This window comes from Cavia porcellus, unplaced genomic scaffold (genome assembly GCF_034190915.1).
Source record: "Cavia porcellus strain 051 isolate PalLab524CR breed Dunkin Hartley unplaced genomic scaffold, mCavPor4.1 scaffold_21, whole genome shotgun sequence".
Taxonomy (NCBI): Eukaryota; Metazoa; Chordata; class Mammalia; order Rodentia; family Caviidae; genus Cavia; species Cavia porcellus.
In genome coordinates this window covers 64910766-64929295 of record NW_026947504.1, presented here as the reverse complement: position 1 = coordinate 64929295, position 18530 = coordinate 64910766, and the positions used below count along the sequence as shown (strand labels likewise).

Sequence of the window (18530 nt, the reverse complement as noted above, 5' to 3'; positions counted from 1 at the left end):
ACTACAGCCATTTCTATCCCTTATATCGTATCCAAGCTACTTAGAGCTGATAGCACTCACTCTTTAATCCTAGTGTCCCTGAGCATTGCACCATGAATCAGTTCCATCATCACACATTCTACATCCAGACACGCATGAAAAAGCCCCACTTATACCACACGAGGCTTTTAGGAGACATCTAGGCACAAAACATAACAGATGTAAGCATGTAGCTCAAATTCAGTGAATGAATTCATATGTAAATCTTTTGAGATGCTTGCGGGAATGCTTTTTCTTTTTGCTACAGAAGTGAGGAGAAGTGCTCCTCTTCCTACCTTTAAATGCAGTTATGTATGCTACAGTTTTCAGAGCTATGGGAGCCTTTTTGTAACCATGAGGTCTCTCTCTCTCTCTCTCTCTCTCAGCTGTCACTTCCCCTCGGTTGGTTGTTACTCACCTCTGTGCGGTGGATTCCAATAGCTTAAGAAAGAGTTTTAGCTTTGTGTCTTCCCACGTCAAGCCAAGTAGATACTCTAGCAATGCCTACACAAGCCTGAGATGCACTTGGAATGGCCTGGTTGAAGTTACAGACCGATCCTGAGACAGCATTCACGGTGGCTGAGTGTGATGGAAGTGGCCGGGGAAGAAGGCATGTAGCTTATGGCTCTTTTTGGTGAAATGCAAATGGGTTTTAAAAATGAAATTTATTCATTTATATAACTGAAAGAGAGAAAAAGAAAATTCGTGCACGGTTTCAACTTCTGTGTGATTTTATTTAGAGCCAAAATCATGTCAGTGAGATTTGCCTCTTTTTCAGAATTATTGACAGCTGACATACTCTCCCTACTGGGAATTTTGAAAACCAAAGAGAAGTAGGTTTGATGACAGTAAATCAGACATTTGGGATCCTGGTTTTAATTGATTTTACAATATAATATTATAATATGTTAGACTTGGGATATGGTCATAGGTTTTTGTGTAGAAAGGAATAGAGAATGTTCAAGTAAGTGTATCTTATCTGCAAAGGCAAGCGAGTAAAATAAAGACAGATTACCCAAGTTTAGATTTTAGTTCTTGCTATTATTAACATTTATGTGCTGTGTGATCTGTTTAACCTCAGTGCCTCAATTTGTACATATACAAAATGGGAGACATAGTCTACCATGTATGGTTGTGGTGCATACATGTGACTTACTTAACACAATGCTTGGAGCATTTGAAGTAATTAATGTCAGCTAATTATTATTCTCATTTCTACAGAAAAAATGCTTACTAATAAAGACATTTTTCTGATTTTTTCTAGATGGCAGAGATTGACTTGGTTAAGATTTCTCACTTGGCAATGACAGAGTAACTAGATCTGTATTTGCTGATATTCTGCATCAGAAAGTACTCTAACCTCATTCCACCGTGTGTTTTCACAAGTCCTGGCATGTTCCCACCACTCAATGGGCTGTAATTTCTAAGACTGATAACTTCTTTCATTTGTACTTCTTTGTGTAAAAGAAAAGGATATAAATCTCAACTACAGATCTAGGAAGGGGACAAACTAAAGACTTCTTTAGTTAGTATATTTTGTAATCTAGCATTGAATAGTAAGGATTAGAGGATTGTCCTCTATCATCTCATTGCATGATCTTGTATCTACTTTTGAGTTTTGTTATTTCTTGGAGAAGATTGGAAAAACTGGACTGTCTAAGTAAGTATAGCACCAGCAATTATTTGAACTTCAAGTTGTGATGAGTTGGAAGTTACCCATAGCTTCCCTTGCTCATTTTGGTTTGGGTCATTTTGTATGGCTGCGGTTGATGAAACGATTGTTGAATGAGTCTGGCTGTGATTCTTGGCTCTGGCTGCTCGCATTCCTAACTGTGATATGCCCCTCTCTGCGGGCTGCAGGGATTAAGCCCTGTGAGCACATGACCGCAGCTCTATCTCTCTGCTTTGGGTGCTGTTACACAAGGCTGCAGGTTGATATGAAGAGGGGGTGGTAGTGAGCTCGCTGCTTAGATGAGTTGAGACACTTTGGAAAGTGCGAGGATATGTAACTTACACAGGTTTTATTTCCAAGCTAAAGTGGAGTTGGGCATGAATTTTACTTTATTGCTCTGAAAGTTAAACTTAAATAGCTGACAGATCTCTTGTACAAAAACAGACGTTTGGCCAACATGCTACTGTATTAAATGTCAATACTGATTTGGAAATTAAAATCTTCTGGGTCAGTTTATAAATTTTAACCTGAACCTAAGATTTCTCCAGGGTAATTCAAGTTGTTTTGTGCCAATAGAAGCTTGCTGTTGTAAATGAACAAAAATATGTATGTATTCTATGTTTTAAATTTAACCTTTTTTGTGGACAGCAAGGTTTATTTAGTACTCAAGATATGAAGATAGTGTTCATCTCCAAGCACTCTGAATATCTAAGGCTGGAAGTGTTGACCCCTAAGCCTTAATAATAATAGTTTTATTAAGCAATTAAAATCTGTTGGATATTAAACTGAACATGTTACAGGCATAGGTATTTGTATTTCTATTTTATAGTTTAAAGCTTTGAAAATTAAGGAAAGTTTCTGTGGTCACAAATCTAACAAAAAATGAAGGTGGAAATTAAAAAAAGATGAAGGTCTGCCTATTGCTAAGCCCTGGTTCCTTCTAGGGCAGCCGTAGAACTTTCTGTGATAATGCTCTGTACCTCTGCTAGCCAGTATTATTGCCATAAAGTGGTGAGCACCTGAGATGAAACCAGTGTTGCTGACTGTTAGTGAATTTAGGTTTAAATAGGCATGTATGGCGACTGGTTACTCTCTTGGATAGCACAGCTGTAGGACGTCATGCTGTCTGAACTATAAATACTCAAGCTACTGTGATCTTGTGCATAGCACATTTGGAAAGCAAACAGAAAATGGGAAAAAGCAACTAGAGGAAAAAATACCCCATTGTATCTAAATTAAACTCGTTTAAACTGCAGAATTTAAAAGGCGATATACATCAAAATTAAAACATTCATAAGATTTAGGTAAAAAAAACTTTTTTGTAAAATTTGTTGTCCAGTTTGCTTTAGGATTATTAATATATTGGCAATGTTGATTATAAGGGACAAAGAAATTTTAAAAAGGAAGGAAAAAATGTACCTGGAAGTAAGTTGATAACTCGGGCTATTTTAGTTCTCTAAGTATTTTGAAGTGTGGGGCATCACCTGCTCCTAAAACAGCAGAGAGAAAGGAATATGTTTGCAATCAAACTGATTAACAACTTTTGACTTCTGTCTTCAGGTGTCTCCTGGTCATGAGGCTGACTGTTGAGGCTGGCACTACTTCTGTCCAAGTAACACATACTTATTTCCTTAGTAATGACCCCAAAATGCAAAAGTAGTGATGCTGGTGATTTAGATATGCCAAAGAGAGACTGTACAGTGTTTCTTTTTAAGTGAAATGACACAGGGCTCAGTACTACCTGTGGCATCTGCTGGGTATCTTGGAGTGGGCACATGGATGAGGGAGTTCAACATATGAGTTTTAGTGGACCACAAAATCACAGCAACAGTTGAGTTACGTTGGGTATGGATTGCCTTTCCTCCATGAATGCACATGTTGGGAGGTTGGTCCTAAGTGTGGCAGTACAGTCAGGTGGTAGCATCTTTAAAAATGTCCTCAGAAAGGATTAGCCCAATTCTTATGGCAACCCAGTTAGTTCCCATGAGAGTAGGTTGTTATAAAGGAGAGGTGGGTGACTTCCTGGTGTCTGGCTTCCTGTCTTAACATAGGATCTCTCCCTCTCACGTGTGCTTCTGCTATGACATCAGATGACCCAGTCAAGGGACCACGATCAGAGGCTGTACTGAGAGAGCAGCCTGACATGTAAGCTAAATAAACCTCTTTTTCTGGTATATTACCAAGTCTCAGTCATTTTGTTATAACAATAGAAACAACTAATACCAATACAGCAATTTTTAAAAAGCACTTGCATATGCAATTCAGAATTTGATTTTCAAAAGACTTCAATGACTCAGACCCTCATTTGTAGCTGAGAACAGGATTTAAGGAAGATAAGCAATTTTCCAGGCCTTACTCTGGTAGAAAATCAACCACTGGAATCTAAAATTCCCTCCACTGTACCATGCTGGGAAAGCTTCATGGAAAATGTGACCACTTAGGTTAAGTATTTAAATAGAGATTAGTTTTGATAGGCAAAGATAGTTAAATTGAAGAGCAAATATAGGAAAACTGGAAAAATTAAGACACAACTGGGAAAGGATAAGTAGAATATGTTAGCTAAAGTGTGAGCTACGTGCTGGAGAGCCAGGACTAGAAATGAACTGCACTGTGGCTATATCACATACGATCTTAACTACCAGCTTGAAGAATTTAGAAATGGAATGACAGAAAATGCAGAGGGAGGGAATCTCCTGATAGAGCTCAGAGATAACATCAGGAAAGCATGGGGAAATGAGGCAGATTGTTGTGGAGAATGAAGAAGATAAGAGGACCAGTTAGGAGATGGAAAGGCAGTCTTGTGGGTGGCGCAGAAGAAAGACTAGTTCCAGAAACACTGAGTGAAGTATTAACATGGTGCCTGGCAAAAGCTTGTAAAATGAGGATGGATCTTGGCTGTGGATAGTGTCTCCAGAAGAATGGAGATGCCATTCACAGAGCACAGAGTTAGAAGAGACTTGGGAGGAAAATCACAAGCTGCTGTTTGGATCTGTTGTACCTTGAGAAGGGCCTACTGAGTCAGAAGAAGGCACCACCCAGGCTGTCTCTGTGCTGCTTCCCTAAACTATCAGGCCAACTTCTTGCCCCTTCATATCTGGGCCCAGTGAGTACAATTCTTAAAATGTGGTGACATTCAAAATGTGCTTGGAAAGTAAATCCATGTTCAAGAAGAGTTATCTGGAGAAGTTCCAAGACAAGAGTGATGATTACAGAGAGATAGTTACTACAACGAGAGGAACCAAATTTGAGGCCTTCGAGGTGGTTATTTCTCAGAGAGGAGGGACTCTAAGGCCTGCTGGGGACTACAGGTAGTATACACCTGATGAAGAGTTCCTGAGACACTGGGGCTTGGATACCACATGTGTGGATGCAGAGGCTACCAGGGATACCGGCAAAGAGGGAAAATGACTCAGGCCCAGGCAAGTAGGCGTGCTGCTCTAGACCTCGCCCTTCTGACAGTCTCTGTCCAGCTTTCTTTTGCTCCATGGTGCAAGGGGATCAAGCCTTTGGAACTAGTGGCTCTAGATCAGTTTCTGCCTATGAAAATGCAATTCTCAAATGACCAACCCTGTTCTCAGGGTTCTCCCAACCTTCTACCCTGAGCCTATCCTCCGGAGATCAAGGCATACCACTGATTTGCACACCCTTACACCTGAGCAATGGCCAAGGGGAAACTGGTGAGGCGGGTCGGCGGTTGTAGTTAAGAGTTTGGGGGTTGAGTGGGCAGGATTGAATGGTGGGCAGGAGTGTGCACACATGTTCTTAAAAGTCTGTTCCACTGGAATGGAGTCAGGGCCTGAGGAGAAGGATCCAAACAAGGAGCAGTGGGCTGCAGGCTGGCAGCTGGGGCTTGTTGTGCTGCTATGTTCTCAAGCAGAACTCCACGAAATCAGGAAATTTAAATTCAAACCTGGATTTCCAAGTGATTATGAGGTGCATTTGTCAGCATTAGAGGTTAGGATATATTTTGTTTCAGTTTGTAAGCTTGCTTTATAACTTTTACATGAGACGTGTAGAATTGCTTGTGTAACTTTGCCTATAGACTCTCAAACATTAGCAGAGTTAGGAGTCAGTAAGTGAGAAAGGCCGTCCTATTACGGCCTCCAGAATCTTTCTCTTTTCTTAACCCCTATCATATTCTTGGAAGATTGCTTCTTTTATTGTCTATCTTCTCTGGTAAACTTAAGGGAGTGTGGAGGCAGAAACCAGGCTGTCTTGTTTACAAATAGATTCTAGTGCCAATGCCAAAATTGACGGTCTTTATACAACATGCCAAAAAACTGATTTTGAAAGACAAGCCTTAAAGAGGGGAGATAGAAGGGGCTAAAGCAACCTGAAAAGCCAATATCTGCTAAATTGTAAATCTCTCCTTATTTATTTATTTATTTATTGGATACAGGTCAGGCCAGCCCTGAACTCACTGTGTAGACCAGGCTTGCCTCCAACTCCCAGCAATCCTCCTGTCTCAGCCTCCCAAGTTCTAGGATTATAGGTTTGTGTAACCACATCTGGCTTCTTTCTCTGTAGCCTTTGGAGCATAAGACTAATTTTGTCCCTCAAAGTGCATAAACATGGATGTATCACATAGTCTATCAGACCCAGGTTTATTCTTTAGAATATTTCTATTGATGAACTACTAGTTTCAATTTATGACTTTTATTATGTTAAACAATGAGTACCTAACAGGAAAAATATCACAAAAATAAAGTATTGAGTTTTAAATATTTATTGTTTATTTAAAAAGCATCAAAATTTTCAACATCAACTGGTTTTTGGTGTAGTCTAAAAAAGAAACAACAGAAATAAATTCCCATAAAAACTACAATGAAAATACCAATAGCACGCTATAGAAAAAAAATCTTTATTTAACAGTCACACCTATGGCAGTCTGCACACATGACACATGACAGCAGCACATTCCATATACATGTATTGCTCACACTGACAGCATATGTCTTTTGCTTTCCTGGCTTTTTTGTAGGACATACTTGATATCTCAGTGATCTTGCTGTTTTGTCAGGAGGCTCTTACATTATACAATGTGTAGTTAGTGGGAACATAAAATATCAATAAAATAAATGATCAAATTCTCATGCCATAATGAATCATCTTCATCATCCATGCATGAAAATGAATCACTTTTGACCTCCTTTCAAACTTGCAAGTCTGGTTTTTCATACTGAATTGGGCACCTTCTGCCAGAAAAATCAAAAGTTTTTAAAAAACAAACCCTAGAGTGGTGTGGGTCTAGTGGACCCTCTGTGATGCTCGAGTAAACATAGGCAAAATCAGCTGAAGGCTAAAAGTGGGTCCAAATCCTATTTTGATGCTTTTGCACATATACATACTTCTTGTTCATCATACAAAATGGGTGAACACATAGACTGTTTCCTCTATCCCTCAAGGAAAGGTACTAAGACATAGCTGGCCACTATAACACTGAAGTACAAATTTACAGTAGAAGAATAAGGGATGTGCCCACTGGACCCAGGCTTGTGCCTTGATTTAAGAACCAAGCTGAGTCAATGTACTGATTCTTAGTCACAGGTGATTATTCCCCCCTGCATTAAGTGGTTAGATTAGGATCAAATGATGCACTCTTAGGGCTGCATTTTTTTCTTTTTTTGTTTGAGGCGGGGCTTTGCTATGTAGTTCAGGCTGGCCTTGGACTCACTATGTAGTCGAACTCACGGCAATCCTCCTGCCTCAGCTTTCTAAGTGCAGACATGTGGGCACTGCTATATCCAGCCAAGGGTTGATTTTCTGAAGTGCTTGGTCCTCCGAAATTCATTTAAAATTTTGGTCATTCCTTTGATGATCCTTTAGGGTCTCCTTTTAGGGAGAGGTTACACTGGACAGTGTGGGGATGAGGGCCTGAAGGCTATCGTAAAGCTAAGATTAGTTGTGATAGTGAAACACAAAGTGTTCAGAGCACCAAAAACACAGGCACAGCCAGTGTGAAGGTTGTAAAACACGGCTTGAGAGGATAATGAAGAAACCAGGTGACACCAGAGTGCTACATATTTATTGAGTTCCTATGGCATACGAGACAGTTTAGACGCGAGAAACTGATCAGTAAACCCACCCAAATCTCTGTTCTCACTGAATTTAATTTAGAACCAGGACAACAGGTAATAACACATAAACATGGGTATCACACACATACACAAGTACATGTGGAGTGGAAAACTGCTATTTATAAAACCGAAGGAGAGCAAGGACAAGCGCTCGAGGGTGGCTGCTATTTGAGGAGCCCTGGAAGAAGCCGAGAAGCTAAGCACGCGAGGCGGGTCTCTAATTTTCTAAGCTGCGCAGAGCGAGGTGCACCTCCCAGGAGCCCCGCCCCTCCCTCCGGATAGGCGCAAGGTGCGGCCTCCTGGGAAGCTCCACCCCCGTCCCCGCCCAGAGGCAGCCTTGGGGCGGGGCTTCCCGCCCAGTTGTAGGAGCGCGCCGCGCCGAAAGCCGCACGCACAGCGATCCCGGCATGCTCCTTGTTCTCTCTGGGCGTGGGGAACTCCTTGGCCGGATCCTGGCATGCTAGGAAATGTAGTTGTAGACCGCCAGGAGTCTGGGGGGCGATAAAAGCTGCTGAGTCCCGCTCCATTTCTGGCACCCGACTTGCAGCCCCAACGGGAGGCCCTACTGAGGGGTAGAGACCAGGGTCATCCTAAGAGCCGGTCAAGCGAGCATCCGGGCCGCTTGCCCCTCTGGGCGCGCGCAGCTCCTCAGCGCGGCCGCCCCGCCTGGCCGGCAGGGCCCGGCCCGGGCGTCAGTCAGCCCGCGCCTGCCCCGGCGCTGCTGCCACCTCGCGCTCGGAGGCGTCACGGAACGTGCGCTCTCCCCCCGCCCTCCCCTCTCCCTGCCCTCCTCCCCCTCCCGCGCTGAGTCTCGCAGCAGCCGCCGCAGCCGCAGGAGTAGCCGCCGCCGGAGCCGCGCGCAGCCATGGCTGAGAACCCTGGCTTGGAGAACCACCGCATCAAGAGCTTCAAGAACAAGGGCCGCGATGTGGAAGTGAGTATGCCACCGCGGTCCGGGCCTGCCCGGCTCGCCCGCCTGCCCGCGCGGGCCCCGCGGCGGCGGGGAGGGGCGGGGGGCCAGCGCCGGGCTGGTTCTCGCCAGCGTGCGGTCAGTCGGAGTTGGCCGCCGCCTGCAGTCGCTCTGGCCCGGGCTGGGTGGAGTGGGCAGCGGGACGCGAGCCGAACTGCAGTCGCCCCTGTAAAGCTGCCGCCACGGGGACCGGGAAATGCCGGGGCTTTTGGCCCCGTCACGCGGGCGCGGCCTGGTGTCGGCGAGGAAGGGATGTGGAGCTGAGGCGGGGTCCGCGGGCCGCGCGGGCCGCGCGGGCGGGCGCACCGGGATGCTGCCGCCCGGGGCCGCCCACTGCGCCGCCGAGGGCCGACCGCAGCTCACGACCCTTGTCTGTGCGAGCTCCAGCCCGGCGCAGGCCATTCCGTGCCTCCCGCGCTGCCGCACATGGAGCCTGGACTCTGCCGGTCCCTGCGCCTACCTTCTGCGAGCCGGGCCCAGGCGGGCAGTGGCGGCCCGCAGAGGGGGGTGGGGACCAGCCGGGTAACTGACTAGTTTGAGGACGCTGGATGGGGGAGGGCAGGATGCGCCAAGATCGTTTTCTGATATTTCAGTGCTGTCCTTTGGACCAGTCGTGTTGAACTGTTCTAGTCCGTACTCCTATTCCAGCTGGCATTTGGAGCGAGCTAGAGGTGGACAATAGTTTACCATCTATTGTGTTGAGGCTTTGAAAAAGAGATTGTGTCTACCTCCTCTCTTAGGACTTCTTAGCCTGTCTTGGAGGGGAAGTGTGCATAGGATCCTGATTTCTTTGACACGCTTTACTGAAATAAATTGGATACAAAGGTTTATAATATACTCCTTGCACCAAACTGGTAGATTTTCCATGTGGTTGCAAAACTGTAAACATTTATTGCGGTCACTCTGTTTCTTGTATTTAGCATGTTGCCATTGTCTCATTAAGGTGACACTAGCAGGTACTATGTGCAAACTCGGCTTATTGAGGCAGCGCTAGAGGTCTCTCTGCGGCTACTAAAAGCAGTGAAGTACTGTATAATGCACAAACTTCACTGGGACTCTGACCTCTGAATTTGACAGGGAGAAAATAGTTTTGAGACCACAGCTTTCCTTTTCTAATAGTACTGACATGGTTTGCAGTTCTGTAATTTTTGCTAAGTGACTAGTATTTATTTTATCTAGTCTTAAGAAGAGGGGACAATGAGGTAAATACACTGTTTAGCGTTCTGTTTTATAGAGAAACATACAAAATGAAATACTAATTGGGAAAACCAAGAAGAATATCTGTGGAATTCCTGTGAAGGCACATAAAGGTCATTTGTCTCTATCTTGATCATGCTTAAATTTCCTTCCTGAGAAATAGCTGTAACCAAAAGTGAAAGAGGAGCAAAGAATTTTGGAACTGCCTCTTGTTATTAGTCTACTTGGTGATGAATTAATTTGAACTTTTTACACCGGCAATTTTTCTTGAAGCCTATACTTACTATAAAGCAAAAGCTACACAGTTTTAAAAATACAAGTATTGCTTGCATAGACAAATCAATGCCATTCCTTTTCTTGGGATATGGGTGCAGCTTTATGTTAAGTACTTACATTAATGTGTTCTGAGGGCTTAGTGATACCTACTAAGCGCTTTTTTCTTGCATGTAATAGGTACACAGCAAATACTTATGATGATCAGAAGATAACCAATGACTTCTGGATGTGTGATTGCTAAGCCATTCAGCCTGATATTGGTCACAGCATTACTTTTCCCAGGATATAGGAGGGTAACTAAGACATGAAATAGCAGATATTGAACTGATAGTTTTATGCAGCAAACATTAGGCTATACTGAGGGTTTTATAATATCTCATGCATCTTAAACATCTTTGTGTGGTATATGTAGCTTTATCCCTGCTTTAGATGAGAAAACTTTAGATGCAGAAACCCATCATGTTTTTGTAGTCTGCACAAGTCATGTGGTTGGTATGAGCATTCACTCACTAACTGTCAATTTGGTATCAAATAGTGTTAGTTTAAGGAGACAAAAAGGAAAAAGATTAACTGTACTTCAAGGAGTTTACAATCCAGTGCGTGGGTGTGATAATTACAATGCAGTAAGAACATCAATAAGTGTTACAGTATAGTATTTTGAACATGTATGAGAAGATGCTAAGTGGCCATTATGAATGAATGGAAGTGCTGACCCTAAAGAGTGAACAATAAGCTAGGAAGGGCAAAAGAAGGGGTATAGGAAGGAAGGGGCATTTCAGGTTTGAGGGAGCACTGAATGAGGAGTGGAGACTATGTAGTAAGGCTGGTGAGATAGGGGGGTGGGCAGGATTTCTCAAGATGTAATTAAAGAGTTATTGAGTCATCTTGATCAATAGATGTTATTATAGATCTAGACATAATGAAGACTAGATACTATATCTAATTTAGTCTGGCCCAATGGAAACTGTATTGTGATTTAGCTGTTTGACTAAGTAATTGCAATTGTTAGTGAGATGCATTTTTATATTTTCTAAAGAAAGTAGGGTAGAGTTATGCAAGAGGATTGTGAACAGAGTTGAAGAAAAATCATTTCATAATCATTCACTCAAGAATGACTTATTAGTGGATATCTAAGATATCTTTGAAGATGGGAGACTCTTACAGGAAGTATGCACCAAACTTAAAAGGAGCACATGAAAAATTAGTGGATAAAGATTATTCAGATGAAAAAGAAGAGTTATTAGGTTAGAGATTGAAAGGTTGTGTAGGTCAGAATATGTCTTACGGCAGAGTTGCTTGGAGCATTTAACTTCATAGAAAGAGTCTAAGGAATTTATTTCAAAGCAAAGAGGAGGTGTAACGTGATTAGTGCAGTACATCTAGAATTAGTCTGAGGAATAGTATGATTATCTGGTCTGCAAGGAGAAATTTTTTGAAAGGTTCAGCCTGGAATTAACCACAACTAGGGAAGGGGACTTGATGATTCTCCTACTCCCACTTCCTTTTGTTCCTCATCTTTTTTTGTGTAAAGCTGGTGGAATGGGATAAAAGTTATCCTGAGGTTTAGATGGAGGAAGGTGCATGGTTAACCACTGATTGTCATTTGTAATTGGGACAGGACTGGATTGGCAGCTAAATCTAGGAAGTACAGAGTGAAGAGGAAACTTTAATTACCTTTGCTTGTTCTGGAATGTATGTTTCTGTACCAGGCCTTTTCGTTTAAGGCATTGATTCTTAAGCTTCTTCATTTTAAAGAAAAACAAAACAAAACAAACAACAATATACTTCCAGAAAAGTGTGCAAAACATAAATATTCTGTTTAATGTATACTTTTGAAATAAACACTGGGGTAATTGCCATCCAAGTTAGCTTTTCTTTTTCTTGCTCCTGTATCCCTTAAGGATGTGGCATTTTAATCACTAACCAATGGTTTAAAAATCTTAACATTAAAATGTTTGCAGTGGACTAGTTCTAAGTACTTTATATGGATTAATCTTCACGTAGTCCTATGAAGTATGTACTATTATTATCCCCATGTATTAATGAGGAAATAAGACCTACAGCTTTTAAGTAACTAGCCACATGTAGCATGATAGAGCCTAGCATTATCAACTAACATTATCTGAGCATTTCAAATTCGTGCTCTCTTTGTTGTCCTCTACTGGTGGTAGTGGAGAAGGTGGTCTCTAGACTTATGTATAAAACACGTATGAAAGTTAGTAAACTGCGATCATATTATTGAAATCTTTATTATAGGGATTCCTATTTGAATACTTTAAAACCTTGCTGATTAAAAAAAAAGTGGGTTTTTTTTTGTTTGTTTTTTGGTTTTTTTGTCTTTTTGAGACAGAGTCTCACTATGCAGTTCAGGCTGGCCTTGGGCTTGCTTTACAGCCCACTCTGGTCTCAAACTTGAAAATGATTCTCCTGTTCAGCATCCCAAATGCTAGGATTATAGCAGTGTGCCCCCATGCCCGCCCTGATAATATTGTTTTGTTTATTTTCCCAGGTACTAGGTTCTTTACATTAAGCTGTATCCTCAGCCATTTTTTTATTTTTAGATGGGTCTAAGTTGCTCAGGTTGGGCATGAATTTGTGATCCTTTCTCCTCAGCTTCCTAGAGTGTTGGGATTTTTTTCCTGTTTTTTTGTTTGTCTCTTTGTTTGTTTGTTTGTTTTTGAGAGAGGATCTTGCTATGTAGTTCAGGCTGCCTTGAATTCTTGAATTTGGAGCTAATACTTCTGCCTCACTCTCCTAAATTCTGGGATTACAAGCATGTGCTGCTACCACCACCAGCTCTGATAATGTCTTAATGGTGCTTATTATTCTAACCATCCTAGTGCATTTCACTTTTCTTAATTTGTAAGTGCAATTTTGCACATGAAGTTTTTCAGGAATCTGTCATATAGCAGACACATTGTAGTTTTCTTGAATTCACATATATTCTTTCCTGGATCTTCTAACTCTTGGATTACTATGTTTTAGCTGGCTTTGCCAACTTTTCTTTGACCTGTTGAGTGTAGGCATGTGTTGGGATTCTGTCTGTGAGTCTTTGTAGACTTTCTTGTTTACATCAATAGCTCACTTGGTTTAAACTGTCATTTGGGGTGCACCGTTATATCTGTTTTATTCATCTGCTGAAAAGTTTTTACACGAACTTCTCACTAGCTTCTTAAGTTCAGTGTGTTTAAAGCCATACTCTGGCTTTGGGCTTTTCGTTTTGTTTTTGTTTTTCCCCTTCTTTTCTCTGTTTATGGCATCATTGCCCTGTGACCTGAATTCGAAACTTGAGAGCTTTCTTGGACTCCTTCCTCATCTTCCACATTAGTCATATGTCAGTCATGTAGCTTGAATCTCTGTGCTCTTTGGATTTGGCTCTGTTTCTCTATTCCTTTGCTTCTAGTCTATTTAGCCCTTATTACCTGGCAGTTTAATAATTTCCTCCAAAGTACTGGTTTTCCTCTAGTTTATGAAATTTTTCAGAGCACCCTATGCTTATTTCTCCTGTTTTAATCTTCCTTCCCCATTCCCCCACCCCTTTAAGCTCTAACAACCCTGAACTTCTTACATGCTTATACATAATCTGGAATACCACCCTCCCCTCTTGGCAAGGCTAGTTATAATCTCAGGACTATCCTGCTTTATCTTTTCCTGCCTCCTGTCACCTGGCTAATTCTCATTCCTTTTAAATATATAAAGATTGGGTAGCTTTCTTTGCTCCTGAAAGAACTCAGAGTTTGTAGGTATGGTAATGTATTTTAGTAATTTTTTTGTGTCTGGTAGATTGTGAGCTGTTTTGTTTTTGTTTTTGATTTTGGTTTTGCTATGTAGTTTAGGCTGGCCTTGAATTTACTATGTAAATCAAGCTAGCTTTGCACTTCTAGCAGCCCTGCCTCAGCTTCCCATGTGTTGGGATTACAGGTGTGTACCACCATGCCTAGTTTAGATTGTGAGCTTTTTGAAAGCATAAACCCTACATCTTCATTGTCTACTGTCCAGTACAGAGACTAAAGCAAACACTAAAATATTCCTTGAATAAATGCATGCATGCTAAATACCAGTGGACAATTATTTTCCCAAAATGTGTTTTTGAGCTGAAGCTATTCATTTTCCAGAGTCCTTTCTTACTGTTTCTCAAGTTAAGTTCGAAAACATTTTATTATGATAAGTGAAATATTGAGGGATTAAAGTACATATGAAGTAAATCAGGGATTAAGGCACAAGCCTTTTGAGACTGGCTTATTTTTATGTACCATAAAAATGTTTTCAGGGTTCATCTGTGGTGTATCATGTATTAAAATTTTGTTCTCTTAAGATTAAGTAGCATTCCATTGTACATATATATCACATTTTATCCATTCTTCCATTGGTAAATATTTGAGTTACTTCCTCCTTTTGGCTGTTGTTTTTCCACCGCTTAAAAAAATGCTATTAATTTGTTGGCAAGATCAGGCCATTTTCTTCATTAAGTTGCATTATATGAAATTTCTGGTTTTGAAGTTCAAAACAGTCAAGAATTGGTAACTTTATTTATGGTTTAGCCTGGTAGAATATCCTAGTTATAAAGTTCCTGTTTCCTCATGGTGTTGCTTAATTTGTTCCTATTTCTCACTATCCATAGGAGAAATTACATTTAATGGCTTAATTAGCATCAGGTGAAGCGTTTTTAATTAAAAAAATAGATGCTGTATATTTAGAATATATCTGTAATGTGATAATAATATTGAACTTAGGATTCAAATGATAAAGAGTAGTTTAAAGTCATGAATATGAAAGCTAGTGCATTTGCTGAAATTTTATTTAGGTGAAATGTGACATACTGGATGACACGTGAAGGAAAAAAACTAGCACCACTTTTTCTGTCTCCTGTAAAGGAGTTAACAGAATATATTTCTAGAAAATCTAACTTCACAGTCTGTGATCTTTTGTGACTGACACCACTCCTAAATTAACTTTTTATTTTGTTAGGATAAGGTTTGGCTATATTCTCATCTTCCAAGTCTCAATTTCTTTATCTTGGACTTAAAAGAATAGTAAAAGACTATAGCTATGGCTGTCCTCTTTCTGTGGTTTTGCTATTAAGAAAAATTTTATTATAGCCTAGCCTGCATCAACAGTTACAACATGGTAAAATAAATTATAACTATATTTACTTAGAATTAATTATTCTGAATGGTTAGGTTTTCTGAGTTATAGAATTTATTTCCTTCACACCATATTTTTATTTCTTTTGAAGTGCCAGTGTTTCCAAAAATGTCCACATTTCTCTGCCCTCTTCAATAGAATATAATTTAGTTATATCTGTGATTTTGAGAATCTCCATTGTACTTATGCATGTTGAATTTTCCTTTTTGTAAGTGATGGCTTCGAGTTCTTAGATTGGATGAAATTTTGATTTTAATTTTTATGCAGTGACCAGTCATGAATATGTATGTCTGTGATTCCAGCACTTGAGAGGCTGAGGCAGGATGATCACTGTGAGTTGAAGGTTAGCCTAGGTTGCATAGTGAGCCAGTCTGAACTACACAGCAAGACCCTGTCTCAAAACATCCAAAAATAAAAGTTTTATGTAGTGAATTTTGCTCTTTTTCTCCCTGTCCTTTTCCCTCTCTCTCCTTCTCCATTTTCCCTCCATCTCTCTCTATATATATATGTGGATATATATATATATATATATATATATATATATATATATGGATATATAGATAGATATATGGAGTTTTTCTTTTCCTTGCTTTTTTTCAATCCCCCTATCCTCTGTTTGACATTGTCAGTATGTTTACCTAATATCCCCATCTTCTCTAGTTTTTATTTGATGATTCAGGTATCCTACTCAGTAGAAAACAAATTTAGTGTTATTTATGTGATGGATCAGTGGCACAGTGCATGCCTGGCAAGTGTGAGGCCATGAGTTCGATTTCTGATATCTAAGAAATAAATAAATGCATGAAAAAGTGTACAAGATCATAAATGCTGACTTTTTTTTTTTCTTGTATAGGAAAGTTCAGTAGTTGAAAGTTAACTGGCATTTAAGTGTATGCTTAGAGTTAAGTGTGATAAATTCTCTAATACAGGTAAATAATTAGCAAAGTACTGTCAAATATAGAGAAAGACAGTGACTGATATCTGGGGGAAATTGAGTAATGTCACACAGCTGGTCATACTTGAGCTAGGTCTTGAAAGATAAGTTTGCCAAGTCAGAAGGAAAGTTAACACCAATGGCTTCTGTGAGTCTTAAAGATCTGGCTTGTGCATACAATAGCTGATGTGGTGCTGTTACATCCATTCCCTCTTTTTTTTTTTTTTTTGCATCCATTCCCTCTTTGTTGTGGTTGTTGTTGTTTGTGTTTTGAGAGCAAGTCTTGTGGCGTGGTTCAGGATGGCCTTGAACTCATTAGGTAGTCAAGACTGGCCTCAAACTCCAGTGGCGGGGTTAAACATTCCCTCTTTTGGAAACAGCATTCTGATTTGGCTTTTGGTAGCTTCTTTTTCTGTTTCTGGATATCTCTTGGTAAATTTTTAATCTAGGTGCTTCTGCTTCATTTTGTTAATTAGAGGGCCTTACCCTAGTCAGGCTAACACAAATTAGTCTAATCAAATTCTGTCTCTTGGCACTTTTTTTTTTTTTTTTGTCTTTTTTCCTTTTTATCGGTACCAGGGATCGAACTCACAACTGCCTGCTTGCAAGGCAGGTGCTTATGCCGCTGAGCTAAAATCCCCAGCCCCTCTCTGGCACTTTTTTAAGCCTTGAATGAGAGAATGCTGGGACCTAGTTGCTTCATCTCTGCCGAAGTACTGTAGAAGAAACCATCCATTAATTCCTGACACCTAGATCTGTAGGAGTTGGTTTCATCTATATGTTTTCATAGGCCTGATTTTTCAGCTTTTTCCTTATCTCTGAGATTTGCTCTATACAGATATGGAGCACAGTGGTCTGTTTCAATAAATTCTCCTGCTTGTACCCATTCCCCCCTCCCCAGTTAACTAAAGTCAGTTTCTGTTGTTTGCAACCTAATTCTGAGGTGATCAGCAGTTTTGGTTTGCCTGGAACTGAGAATTTCACTGTTCAAATCAGGAAAGGCCCAAGCAAGCTTAAAAGTTGGTCACTCTGATTTAAATAGTTTGGGTGTAAAGATAATAAGTTCTGAAATCCAAATGTTCAGATGGAAATAACCAGTATGCAGCTAGAAATAATGTGTGCAGAAATAGCTTGCTTCAGTTATTTGATTCAGGAGCTATTCAAATTCTCAGTTGTGAGGATGAAAATAATGATAACCAGTAATTGTTATACACTATGTGCAAGGCACTCTGGTAATAACAGTTGTGTTAAATAATCTTCACTCTATTTCTGTTACACAAATGAAAATGAGTTAAGTAGTTTGTGTAAGAACATATAGCTAAGAAGGAACAGAACTGGCATTTAATTTCAGATTTCTGACTCTACAACTAAGTCCCCTAATAACCAAGCTCCTGCTCTGCCTTAAGGTTTCCTGCTCAAGGAATGTGTAGACTAGTGTGGAGATGATATAAAACCAAAGAAAGTGGGTACCAAGTGCAGTGGACACATAAAGAAAGAATCACCGACGTTGGCCTGAGTGAGTCAGGGAGTTTGTGCTTCATAGAGATGATAGTCCTTAAGCCGAGAGCAGAAAAATGTGTTTCCTTGGTAGTAAATCTTGGATGGCCCTAAGAGACAGCAAGGTATGTTTTGGTGAACCAAAGTTAACAACTGAGTATTTCTTATTGGTGGGGTGATTAGAAAGTTGGATAGGTTAGATAGGGCAAAATTGTGAAAAATCTGTCCTGTAGAAAATTTTAAATAGCAGAGAATTTTATGCACTTAGAACTGTGGATTCAGTTATACCATAGGAAATGATTATTAAGGTGAGAAGAGAGTTTGGAAATAACAAAACCCTCAGGGATTTCATCGATGAGTTGCATGGCATTGTGGTTAAAAAGCAGGAAAAGTTACAAGTATTTACTTGGTGTTTTGACCATGTAGAACAAAGGCTGGCAATGTTTTTCTGTGAAGCACTCTATTTCTTAAACGCCTGAGTACTTTAAGCTTGTGCCAGTAGCCTCTCTTCTGTGTTGGAGCTATCTCCCTTTAGCCCAACCCAAGCCATAGATGATTGGCAAGCAAATGGGTATGGCTGTATTCCAATAAAGTTTATCTAAAAAGTCAGGTGGCAGGTTAGATTGTGGTTGGTGGTCTCTTTTCTTTGACAAAGTTTTCTCCAGAGAATGAAGAGGCTAAGAGAGGCAGTTCTTAAAGGAAAGGTACTTGGAGGAATGCAAAATAGAACCTCTCTAGAAATGG

At 40.6% G+C, this 18530-nt stretch overlaps 1 protein-coding gene across 1 annotated transcript in view; it reads left to right on the top strand.

Moving 5' to 3' along the window:
• Positions 1-8150: 8150 nt before the first annotated feature.
• Kpna3 (karyopherin subunit alpha 3) overlaps positions 8151-18530 on the top strand; it is a 67817-nt gene continuing 57437 nt past the window's right edge. Inside the window, exon 1 of the mRNA XM_063232808.1 lies at positions 8151-8701. Within this exon, the coding sequence (XP_063088878.1) occupies positions 8633-8701 (69 nt within the window). The 5' untranslated portion in view covers positions 8151-8632. The remainder of the gene's footprint in view (positions 8702-18530) is intronic.